The 13,150-nt window shown below is 40.8% G+C and overlaps 2 protein-coding genes across 2 annotated transcripts in view; both read right to left on the bottom strand.

Moving 5' to 3' along the window:
* Positions 1 to 4,208, bottom strand: part of EBPL (emopamil binding protein like) — a 33,486-nt gene extending 29,278 nt beyond the window's left edge. The window contains exon 1 of the mRNA XM_006909015.3: positions 3,986 to 4,208. Coding sequence (XP_006909077.1) covers positions 3,986 to 4,156 — 171 coding nt within the window. The 5' untranslated portion in view covers positions 4,157 to 4,208. The remainder of the gene's footprint in view (positions 1 to 3,985) is intronic.
* Positions 4,209 to 10,421: 6,213 nt separating this feature from the next.
* Positions 10,422 to 13,150, bottom strand: part of KPNA3 (karyopherin subunit alpha 3) — a 38,479-nt gene continuing 35,750 nt past the window's right edge. Inside the window, exon 16 of the mRNA XM_025044780.1 lies at positions 10,422 to 12,959. Coding sequence (XP_024900548.1) covers positions 12,861 to 12,959 — 99 coding nt within the window. The 3' untranslated portion in view covers positions 10,422 to 12,860. The remainder of the gene's footprint in view (positions 12,960 to 13,150) is intronic.

Here is a 13,150-nt window from a genome sequence, read left to right as displayed (position 1 = left end):
TTCCCTTTCCACTGTCCTTCATCCTGAAGAATAAGCCTGCGTCATGCTCCACAGTGATGGAAGTGTGGAAGTGACTAGTCAGAGGGGTTTGATCAGAGGATTAAGTGGTAGATTCAGGCAGATTCTGCTCTGCCAGCAGTCAATTCACATGGCCAGCCACAGTGCCAGACAGCAAGTGCCACACAACACATTTCTATGCACCTTCACTCTTTTCCTTGATCATCCTGCTCACAAACACACTCAGACCTTCTCATTTACACAAAACTCCATGTCCTTTGCCTGCTCCTGTGATGTCTCTTGAACTCTCCTTCCTCCCAGCACCAAAACTCTTGAAGGCCTTGTATATGTTGCCCCTGCTTCATCTTACCAATCTGCTAAACCCTAACCTTTAGTTTCTAGAGCCTCCATTCAAACAATACCACTCTTACCAAGGACTTCCTAATTGCTGGACCCAGAAACTCTGGCTCAGCCTTCAATTTTTTTTAATGGTGTTGCAGCAGCTCACAGTGATCTTGAAATTCCCTTCCTTGACCCGGCAGTATCCTGCTGCTTGGTCTTGCCCACTTTCTCTTGTTCCTGTCTCTTCCTCTTCCTGATTGATCAATACAGACATTTTTAAAACATTCTGCTCTCATTCCTCAGCCTTTTCACCTTTCGATTCTCCCTTGGTCAAAAAAGCCACTCATTCCCAGGGCTTCCTGCTGTTTCCTCAAATGCAGTAAAAAGCTTCCAACTCTCTCTGTTCTGCCCTGACTCTCTTCAGCCTATCTTACATTTTTAATTGTCTTCTGGCCATTTCCTGTCAACTACACACCAGAACCCCAGATTCGCTGGGTGATTACATCTAAAAGGTAACTTTCCTGCTTTATTAACATTATCGACATTACTCACATCAGCCAGATTCTAAACTCCAAGATCATCTCTACCCCCACGTATAAGCAGTCACTTTGATTTATGCTATTCTCCCCTAGAAAGTCTCTCGTATTAGCTTTCCTCCCCATTTTAACTTTCATCACCACCTTAGCTCAGCTCTTTATCTCACTCCTAAAATACTGCAGTTGCTTTTAGCTGATCTTGCTGCTTTTAACTATCCTTTCCAGTGCACCATGAACCATATTGGAAGAGAATTCTCCATGAACATCTCCCATTCCTGCACTGTCTGGGGTTTCTGAGCATAGGCATTTATACCAACTTAAGAATATTTATATGAGGAGACAGTCCAGGGTAGTAAAGCTTAGAGACTGCTCCCTCCTAAGATGTTCCACAGTAATAAAAGTAAAGACCTTGCCTCCTCTTTCCCAGAGAAGAACTGTTTACATTCCTGAGTAAAGATAAGGTCCAGAGAGAAGTACAAGCAGGTCACCAGCAGCCATTTAAGAGGGGAGCCTAATTTGAGGGTTCATCTCCTCTAATGTACCCACTGCATATGCAGGTATCATCTGGTCCTCACTGCATTGCCCTGTGGGACTCAAGGAATCGACCAGGCTGACTTGTTAAGTTGTAAACAATCTCAGACCCTCCACAGTTCTTGATTTAACACACTACCACCAAATACTCTTTCGAAAGATCTGTTTTGGCCATGCTACTTGCCAATGGCATCCTACTACAAAATAAAATTCCAAGTCTTTTCAGCTCCCTTACCAGCCCGTCCCCCAACTTATTCCCTAGGTACACCCTGTGCTCTAAGCAACCTGGACTTCAAGACGTTTCCTAAACAGAGGAATACACATCTGCTTTCATGCTCTGAACATGCCTAGAATGCTATACTTAGATCACAGATGAGGAAAAACTCATGAAGCATCAGTGCACAAAACACTCATAACAACCTCTTAGGAATGGTGAGCCACACCACTGATGTCTTTACCCGTGTTGTCACAGCTCCTACCAGGTGCACTAGTGAGAAATTGGCCTGCCCTCACTCTCAGCCTAACCAACTGACCCGAAGCCCAGTGCTGCAGCTGCAGGTAACCACATTCTGGTTGGACACCAGGGAGCTGAACTACTTCTGAGAATGCTTGGCTTGGAATTCTGTCCAACAGGGAAGCTCTGCATTTGATGGCGGCCAATAATTCTAACATCACCTCTCATGTGAGAAGTGAAGTTCACAGGGGTGAAGAGAGGCAGCCCAGGTTCCAGTGTGAACAAGTGAGTTGTGGTTTCAGTCCTCCACCAGGATTTATATCCTAGTCTTAGCTCAGGCCACACATTTCTGGGTCTTCTTGCAATAAACTCCCAAGCAAAAGATAACACGGGCCTGCATTTTTCTTGCAGGCCTCAACTGCTTAATTCAAGTGCCCGTCTCACCGATCTCTAGGATATGTGTACAAAGATGCTGGTTGAAGCACTGTGTGTAAATAGCAATTTACACACATGCCCATTAATATGGGCTGGTTAAATTATCGTTTTTCATCATCAATTGTAAGATATACCCTAATTTCAGAGACACAAAATATCAATAAAATGGTCCATAGTGGTTATATCATTGATTGTTTTAATACGTGAAAAAAATGTGCATTTTAGAATTAAAGAACTAAGGCATGGCACATCATAAAGTGGAACATTTTGTAGCTGGGGCAGGTAAGTGGCACAAGATAGGGCTGGGTAGGTGACATTTCCTTTGGAATGGGGTGGAGGGGGGAGGTGAAGAGTCGGGCAATGATTCCACACATCTGGCTATACCTCTCAGGGTGGCACAAATGGAGATGTGTGTGGTGTTACCTGTTAACAGTTTGTGCTTGAAAAGTAGACTTAATTTTAAAGTAAGTGGTGGACATATGGGTACGTGTTTTAGTATTTTTTTTGTATGCCTAAAATATGTTATAAAACATTCTTCTTTAAGTGGGCCTAGCAACCTTTTTTTACTGCGCCTGTTTTTAGGGAGACTTGTGTCCGACAGCTTAGAAATCAATTCTATATGTAAAGGAGGTGAGGGAAATACCGTCTCTTATCCACATGTTGACTATTAGGAAAAAAGGAATTTCATCATTCCAGCAACATCTAGTATGTGCACATATTCAGCTGACAAACATAGAGACCTAGATGATCATTGAAAACTTTGCTTTCTTTTTTCTTTCTCAATACTGAAGAATTTGTCTTCACATTAACCATAGGTTTGCCTAGATTTAAGCAAGGTCAAATTTGCAAAGAAGATATTTTGGCATAGTTAAAAATAACTTTAAGAATGTGTGTGCATGGGGGAGGAGGTATTTCAATAGAATTTCCTTAAATACAACCCTCCAGGCCCGCCATTTATAAAGTGAGTTGAATTTTTAGGGACACATTTCCTAAAGCCTGGCGTGGTAACGACAGTGCAAGCTTTGAAGGCAGACTAAACTAAGTCAGAATCTGATGGCTGTGTGGCATCGTAAAGTCACCTAACTTTGCAGGGTCTGTTTCCTTCTCTGTAAAATGGTGACAATAATAATTAACTTACGGGATGTTATAAAGATGGGAAATTTAAACACAGAACTATGCCTGGCACACACCCATCCCCCAGTCAGTGGCGATTACTATTACGGCACGCGGGTTTTGTTTTGGTACGGGCCCTCGGACTTGGCGCAGCGCGCCCCATCACCTTTCCCTGCTCTCTCTCACTCAAAAGCTCTTTCTCAATTATTTTCAGTTCAACATTTATGTGCAGGTTACAAAGTCATGTAAATCAAGACCCTGAGTAGCTTACACTCTAACATAACACAGGACAGAAATCACTGATTCAAAACTCAGGGTTTTTTTTTTCCTTGTTGTTTTGCTTTGTTTTTAATTTGGTAAAGGTATCGGCTAAGGAATGTGCGCTCTCTTTTTACAGACTTGGGAACTCGGAGAGGTGCAGTATCCCGCCAAAGGCCACGAGCACCGCGGCCTCGGGGTACTTCCTGGGTCTCCGCAGACCTCCCACCCCATGGCACTCGCTGGGACGTAGGAGGGTAGGGTCCCGGGAGAGGCGCCGTCCGCCCGCGTTTTCGGGGCCCGCGGCGCCAGCACTTACCAGTGCGAAGTGCACCAGGGCGTCGTAGCAGAGCCAGGCGAGCGCCCCGCGGTCCGCCGCCCCCCGCCCGCGGCCCAGGCTCAGGCCCATCGCGCAGCCCACGACCAGCAGCGCGGCGCACAGCAGCAGCGAGCCACGCGCCGCGGCCCCCAGCTCCAGCCACGCGCCCATGCTTCCGGCTCCCCACTCCCGCGACTGGCACAGCGAGCCACACGGGAGAGCAGCGGGGCGGGGCTTCCAGGCAGGGGCGGGGCTTCCAGGCAGGGGCGGGGCCGGGCAGAATCTACCCTTCCCGCTGCGCGTCCAGGTCCCCCAGCCGAGCTGGAGGGTCTTCTGATGAGTCAGGTTCCTGCTCGCGATCTCGCTTAACTGCCTGGATCAAACCTGTTCCTAGATAAACCGAAAGGACTCGTAATAGGGCCACACCTTTTGATGCAGTTTGATTTTTAACAAGGTTTAAAACCTTAATCCGTAAAGTGAAGTCCAAATGGTAGAAATTTTGCCCGTAGACTGAGGAGAATTTTAGGAACCAAAGGTTCTAATTAGGCCCGTGCAAGTGTTGCAGAAGAAACGAGGGCGTTTTCAGTCACCAGCAGACTTTTTGTGGCTTACTCTGACCCTATTTCTTATAAATCCAGGAAAGCAGCAAAAGTACAGGGCGAGAAGCAATAAGTCAAATCTGCTTGGCAGTAGATGCTTTTATCTGCCGTATCTTATCTAATGTCACAACAACTCTAGGAGGTCAGTATGTATTTTCCTTTTAAAAATGTGAAAACAGGCTCAGACAGGCGGAGGACAGAATCCATGAGTGGGTGTTCCCAAGGCTTTTGCCTTTGACCTTGCACTCTGATGTTTTAACAGGCAACTATAGCTCTCCCTTAATGAAATGCCACTTTATCCCAATCATGTTAACCTTTCTCTTTACTTTTGCTAGCAACTTATTTGCTTTTAACGCTCTCCATTTTCTCTTCCTTAGGCCTCTGTTACTTAAAAGACAGCACTGGAGAAAAAAGTCAAAGTTAAAGAAGACTGTTACCTTTATCGACCAAGCCTGTGTTCTCAATTTGGGGTAGCCAGATAAATATAGGATGCCCAGATCAATTTGAATTTCAGATTAAAAAACAAATAAATTTTAAAACATTTACTTATTCTAAAGTATCACCAGGGTACTTAGGCTAAAAAAAAATCATTCGTTGTTTTAAAATGTGGTATATACAATGGAATATTATTTAGCCATGAAAAGGAATAAAATTCTGACACATGCTATAACATGGAAGTACCTTGAGGACATTATGCTAGTGAATAAGCCAGTCGCAAAAAAAGACAAATACCATATGATTTCACTTATATTAGGTATCTAAAGTAGTGATATTCCTAAAGACAGAAAATAGAATGGTGGTTGCCAGTGGCCTGAGGGAAGAAGAAAAGGGGAGTTGCTTAGTAGCTGTACAGTTTCGATTTTGCAAGATGAAAAAGTTCTGGAGTGTTGCTGCAATGTGAATATACTTAACATACTGCACCGTACGTACGCTTAAAATGGTTAAGATGGTAACTTTTATGTTATGTATATTTTACCACAATTTAAAAAAATGATTCCTGGCACTGAACACAAGTTTAATAACTTTCTCCTTTAGTTACTCCCTGTATTATTTTTTATATAGCAGCTAACACCAGATGAAATTATTTATTTATATATTTATTGCTATTGTCTTGCCACTAGAATATAAGCTCCACAAGGCCAGGGGTTGTGTCTGGCTTGTTTTTTGCTGTGTCCCTTGCTCCTGTCAGAGTTTGGTATATACTAGTTGCTCAGTTAAATAATGGCCGACTGAAGGAATGAATATGGCCAGTCCTGCTACCTACACTTTGGATTCTCTTCTGTTACTTAGAAAACTGATGATCTACAACTCTACTCTTGTATATTCAACATCTTTCTCAACTGGATATCCCCCACCAACTTCCCCACATCACCCTTTAGTGACTACTCTGCCCTCTTCTCCTTCAGAGCAAAACGAAACCTAAGAAATGAATTAGATTCACTGTCTTCTTATTCTGCCCCTGCTCCTCCATCCTTCCCACTTTAGTTTTCACCCTCTTTACTGCAGTGATACAGCTCTTAGGTGACCAGTGACCTCCACATCACTAACCAGAAGGACATTTTCTGTCCTTATCTTACTTGACCCCTCAACAACCTCACTGGGCACTGAAATCTTTTTCCTCGGTTTTCTGAGAAAACACAGGGCTTTTTTCCTACCTCCCTTAGCAATACCTGTTTCCTTTGCCACCTCATCCTCCACTACGTGCCCTGTGAAATGCTGGGAACTCCACAGCTCAGTCCTAAACCCTGTTCTCCCTCCAAATGCCGGACCCAGGCAGCCTCAGCCTCATCCCGTGTTAATAAACCACCAAAAATAGTCCAAGAGATTCAAATGTCTAGCTCGGCCCTCTCCTTTGAGCTCCAGACCGGTATTTCCAACTGCCCTACTTGACAGTCATTTGGATATTTCAACACAGCCAAACTACACTCATCACCCTCTACTTCCTATGTCTGAGTCTCTTCCAGTGTTCTCTATCTTATGTTACTTCCATTTATGTTACTGTAATCCAGCAACATAGAAATCATCCTTGATACTTGCCTCTCCCCAAACTCCAGATCTAAGACGTTACCTATTTTAGTTGCCAAATATCTCTTGATCCCATCTACTTCATGGACCAAGCTGTTCCATCACCATCTCGTCCCTCAGTGCTTAATCTCACTAATGTGGTTTCTACACATCACTAAACCCAAAGTACATTTCCTGCCCTTACCAGCCCGTGATTGTTCCTGAACACAATTCTTCTATCATCACTCTTGTTTAATGATAATGATTTACCATTACTCTTAGAATACTAAAGTCTTTTATGTGACTTACCAGGCTATGGGGTCTGGCCCCTATCTCTTTAACCCCTCCCCTGCCCCCTAGTAATCCTCTTCATTATGTTTGCTCTAGTTATACTTGCTCTTTTACTTCCTTGAACTCCCCGTGGTGCTTCTTACATGGCCTTTGTACATACTTTCCTCTGCCAGAAAGAATTTCCAGTGAATCTGTCCAATTGAGTCCTGCTTTTTCCTCATCACCATCACCTGCGCAATTCTGGGAACACTAATTTCTCCCTGCCTGATAACAGACACTTCGGAGTTACTGAGAGGGCTGAGTTGGTGCTGCTCAAGTGCTCACACAGGTGTCTGGCACTTAGTCAAGCTCATTGCCCGCGATTATTACCTTCCTAACTAGGCCAATCACCTCCATTTTACATCATTGTATACCTCTTTTTTCCTAATGTGTCATAACTTTTACTTTTATTCCTGCATGTGTGTGTGTGGGGTGTGTGTGTGTGTGTGTGTAAAGCAACTTGCACCCTATCGCAGTACCTGGCATGGGATATACTGCTCCAGAAATACTTGAATGTTTCTAAAGGCTTAGTCAAAAATCTTATTTATAAAATACTGAAGACATGGAAAGAATACAATCACTAAAACAATCTGATGTTATTGTGAAGAAAACTGGGCTGAAATCAATATGACATTTATAAATTCTATATTTGGGTCTGAGGGTCTAAATGCCCAACTACTGGTTCAAAGAGAACTGATGACAAAGGGTGCTGAGGCTGTAAATTGACCACAAATCTAATTATGATGAACGTAAAATAAATGAAACAATCTCCTCCACATTAGTAGGATTAAGTTCCAGATAATGGAATGTTCCTATTCTACTGTACCCAGAAACTTAGTCACATCACACACTATTCTTAGAATCCTTGGAGTGCATGAAGCTGACGGTCCATAAAAGACTTTCTAATTAAGATGGTCAACATGCATGGGTTTAACGCTGAGGAAGGGAGCTGATAAAAAGGATCCATCTCTTCTGCTATCTGGGAAAAACAAAACATCTATTCTGATTCTAGGTTAATTTATAATGATGGTCATTTAAGAGCAGCGGCTTTTGTTCAGTATTAAGAAAAGACTTGGCAACAACTAAAGCTGTTCAACAAAGTAGGACAGTCTCCCCTGGAGTGAGCGCCTCATCATTTGACTAGTACTCCTGCAGGAATATTTTCATAAAATGGCCTGCCTCAAAAATCTGATCTTATCTTTAAAATGTTATGCGAAATGTGTCCTTTACGCTCTGACACTTAGGCTTGTATTACCATAAAACTGTTTTACTTACCATCAAGTGAAACCGCTATCCCAGTCTCACGGATTCACACATTGCTTGGCACAAAGGCCCCATTTACCTCTGAGTACCACAATTTAAAAAAATTACTTAAGAAAGTGGAGGGCAGTTTGTTAGGGCAGGGAAGAGGGCCGTTTGTAGAAGAAATTCCCTGCGGGGAACACAACCTTTATGGTATGGTATAGCTACAGTATGCCATAGTTTCCCTGCTTTTAATCATTTTTAATAAACTAAGTTTTCTGATGGGGCCAATCTCTCAGGATGCTTCAAAGAAGTGTTTTTCAAAGTATGCTGTGAATTTTCTGGTTCAACTCCAGCTTACCCAGAGAACTTAAAAATCTCCAACTTAAAATGTTTGAAAAACACTGCTCCAGGGCAGTGTTGAAGGTTGTGGGCAATCAATACACTTGATAGCCTTACACACCTTGTCAGTAGCCACAGGATAAATTTAAGAGGGTAACTAGTTACTCCATATTCCCATTTTATCCTAAGTCCTTTGCAATAGATGGGGCTCAGTACTCCTGGGAGGTCCCCAGACGGGTGATTTGGGAAATGTGGTTAGGTCTGGCTCTGATTTCTCCTAAAACTCAAAATGAAGAAAAGGCACATTTTTGCTTCCATCTTCTGAATCTGAGGAAAGCCTGGAACTGTTCGCACGTCAAGAAGGCTTGATTTAGCCAGCGGTCCCCAGCCTTTTTGGCACCAGGGACTGGTGTTCCTCTGAGAATCTAATACCCAATGATCTGAGGTGGAGCTGAGGTGGTGATGCCAGTGCTGGGAAGTAGCTGCAAATACAGATGAAGCTTCACTCCCTCGCCCGCCACTCACCTCCTGCTGTGCAGCCTGGTTCCTAACAGGCCACGGACAGCTGCTGGTCTGCGGCTCAGGGTTGGGGACCCCTGACTTAGGCTGTCTCATTTGAGTGGAGAAGTTTTCTACAGGAATTGGTGTAGGCCAACAGTTCACACTGGGAGCAATTTTGGCTCCCAGAAGACACTTGGCAACGTCTGGAGACATTTTTGGTTGTCACAACTGGGAAGTGTGGAGAGGTGCTATCCACATCTAGCGGGTAAAACCTAAAGATGCTAAACTAAACATCCTAAAATGCACAGGACACCCCCCCAAAACAAAGAATTATTGCAGGGTTTTAGGCACCCTGATTTAAGCCAGAGTTCACTGTGGGATTTCATGGGTGAATAAAAAAAGGCCAAGGATGTGAATATGGTGCATTCTCACATCCCTTTTCTGAACGACTTTCTCTTGATATAGAACCAAGCCTCACCTCTATCTATATCTATATATACCCATCTACACATAGTACTTTTTGAGAATCAATCTTCCACTGTTCTTCAGCTATCTGACAAAGTATAACATTTACATGAAGAGTCCCTTTTAAACTTTTGTCAAACGTGGTGGGTTACATACAGCACTCTTTCGATGATATGTCTTAAGACTTACAGCTTAATGTACAGTAATTATACTGCCTTTCTTCAAATAGATTTAATTAAAATTCCCCCAGTTCGACGTGCTAAAAAAAAATTCATAACCATCAATGTAAGACAGCTGACATTCATGAATTTTCACCTGTAGTAATTAAATAATCCCCTGAAAAAGACACCCCTTCTACAGGAAACGTAGGCAAGATTCTTTAGGAGTGCTACCATCACATTTTTTTACTTGTGCACTGACTTCAGAAATAATTTGAAGTGGCATTATTCAAAAGTAAAAATATTTGTAAAAGCAAAAGTTTGGCTTATTTTAATTTAATCTTTAAATTAATCAAAGATTTCATTTAAAGCCACAACCTCTAACATGTTAAACACTTCAGATTTACCTTGATTATCATCTTCCATAGAAGAGACAAGGACAGATCCTCCCAGAGCCTACAGAACATACAGCCCAGCCCCTCGTGACTGCAGATTCCAGCCTCTGGACTGTGCAACATAAGCATCTATTGTTTAAGCCACCTGGTTTACGGTACTTTGTTATGGCAGCTTAGGAAATGAATAAAGCTTTTGGTACTTCTTTGTTTAAAAAAAATTCTTAAATTTAGGATCATTATTGGTCATGTTTGTTGTAGTGGGAAGGAGATATTAAAATACAAGAAAAGTAATTCATGATTCACCTCTACTGCAGCTGATGGTTGAAAAATAATTCCAAATTTAAATTTAACCAAACAAAACTAGGAAATTAAGATACCTTTAGAAATAAGTTCTTCAATGTTTTATCGTATTTGATAGCAGCTTTTTTTATTGGTTACAAAACCTAAGCCCATATACAAAATTAGGAACACATTTAGATGCCTCTTTTGAAAGAACGTTTTAGTCTTTTTTAACTGAGTTTAAAAAAAATAAAAACAATGCAATTTTTCAACACTGTTTTGAAAACTTAAAAGTGCAGCAATAAACTTCTTTTATCTACGAAATGGCGCAATTCCAATTTCAAACTGATAAGGTCACAACAAATTGAATCAAGTGAATGCATACATACGTCTGCACTACTTGATGCTAATGTTCACTTATGTTAGTTTGCATTTAAAACACAAGAGAAACGGGAATCGGCACAATAGAGGCCCAATTTAATCTCAATGTGTGCAAAATTTAAAAGGTAACTGTAAGTATGGAGAGTCCAGAAGAAACTAAACCGGAAGGGGTACAATTCACGATATCAAGAAGATTTGGACTTTAAGGGTTTCACCGAAGTTTGTGACCTTAATTAGCTTTGACTTTGTTATTCCTTTTAGTGAACACCACACAGTTTCAAAAATTTAGACTACAGTGTCCAAACAGGATGCAGTTACCATATGAAGCTTTAACTCAAAATTTGGATAAAGAAAAAAAGGCACAATGAACTTCAACTCAATTTTATGTGCACAAGAGTTGAAAAATCTGAGCCACCTTAAAGAGAAATTGATTCTAAAATTTATAAAACCTATAAATAATCAGAGGCCAAACCACTATATTAAAACAGATTCTCTAGCAAGTAAAAATCTTGCAGTTTAAACATACGCTTGTATCCATTTTAGATACAAGACAAAACTCACTCTTTAAAGTGGCTCCATCTTGGCAGATACATATATTTTTAATGAATGCACACCTGCTATGTGTTGTTTATCAGTGAAAACACCCCAGCTGATTCACAAAGCTCTGATGGCATCATCTGTCTCATCTTCATCACAGTAAATATACCCCCCATCGGATAACTAAATTAGTTTAGATTTCCTATCTCTTCACATCAATGCATTGGAAAATTATACCCAGTAAACAATAGCAATAAAACCATTTCTGTGACAGCACAAATTATTGTTTAAAAAATTTCATATTCTTTCATTAACAACTGGGTCAGACAATTTACCAAAAGCAGTGACTTTACATAGTAATACCAGATTTTGCAGAAGTACTTAAAAGATCACTGCTAATCAGGTTTATGTTAAACAACTGCAGATATTCTTCTACACAGATCCTTGTCTGAATCTTTTAATATGTGAATATGCTTTTCGAATAAGATCTGAATTAACTTTCCCAATACTCAAAGAATGAAGTTTTATGACACTTCTAAATAGTTGCTGGTTTGTTGCCAACCACATTATCAAAAGCACTGGTTACTAAGTAAAAAATATTTTAAGACTAAATTACAGTAAACATGAAAGCTCCACAGTTTAAACCCAATATAAATCAACCATATCCAATTATCAATTTAAAATGAAAAATATTAACTCCTGAAAGCTAAAAGCAAGATTTTCTTCTTTAACATCACCAATGGGTACTTTAGACCTTTGTTTTGTTTTTTGATTTTTTCTTTATAGTCAGGGACTCTTGCTTTCAACTTAAACAGAAGTTCAAGTCCATAACAGGTTGCAGCTCAGGTAAAATACCATGCACAGCATTTGATTACTTCAAAACAGCAGGAACACACAGGCTGAAGTGAGTGGTCAAATAGGGCTTGCTGTTCTCAAAAATTATGTATAATGGCGAAAGCATTACCATCCATAGCTAAAGTTCTTCCTCCAACCCTGGCTTCTGAGGCAGATAATAAACATATCAATTACTGGTAGATGAAGTACAGTTGCTTTTTTTTAAAACTTATCTGTTTAATCAATAACCAAGTTTCTTTTTTTAAGTTACTTTTTTTGTTTGTCAGTTCCACCAATGAAAATCATTTGGCTTGTACTTTAAAATCTATTTTTCCACATAAAGAATATGAAAATATGTTTGTGGAGGACAATGATGGAGGCTCAGATCAGGCTGCACCTCTTTAAAGTCTTCCAACGTGTATATACATCATACCAAAGTGTCTTGATCCACGGCGCACCGTTTTCCAAAGGAACATCAAGTGGGCAGCTGACATGCCACCATTATGGAATATTCTAAACTGGAGACTGCAGTTGTCAGCATGTGGCACCAGGGAACAGGGAATAATAGGGTAGTTGAGATTGTTAAGGAGAATTCTAAAACAGTTTAGGAAATCATGCATATGCATTTACAGTCCATGTGATAGTGACTTTTGGCAACTGCAAAGTGACTGAGACATGGCTTGCTTTAGAAGCATCAAAACGAAGAGGCATTTGTGTTTTGGAGCCTTTTGTTGTTGTTCTTGTCATTTGGTAGCCATCTGGTGGTGCTTTGTATTGAATGTGGGAAAGATGCTGCACTCACTTGAACTCAAAAATTAAATTCTTTTGTTTGAAGGTTGGCTGTTGGGTCAAAATTGTAAGTACCTCCTTGTGTTGCTTCAGGAATGAGGCTAGGATCTTCATCAATCTATAAAAAGCAAGAAAAAAAATCCTTATTATGTTAAGATACTACTTACACATTATGGTATAAGTAGTATTGATTTACTTCTTAGGAGAGAATTCTATATGAATGTTTTAATCACCTAAAAATGTTTTAGTAAATACATAATATTATTAAGAAACTTAACAATTTAAAACTGAATACACATTTTAAAACTG

The sequence above is a fragment of the Pteropus alecto genome, unplaced genomic scaffold (genome assembly GCF_000325575.1).
Source record: "Pteropus alecto unplaced genomic scaffold, ASM32557v1 scaffold413, whole genome shotgun sequence".
Lineage (NCBI taxonomy): Eukaryota > Metazoa > Chordata > Mammalia > Chiroptera > Pteropodidae > Pteropus > Pteropus alecto.
The sequence above is the reverse complement of the archived record's forward strand: the minus strand, read 5'-3'. Positions and strand labels throughout refer to the sequence as shown.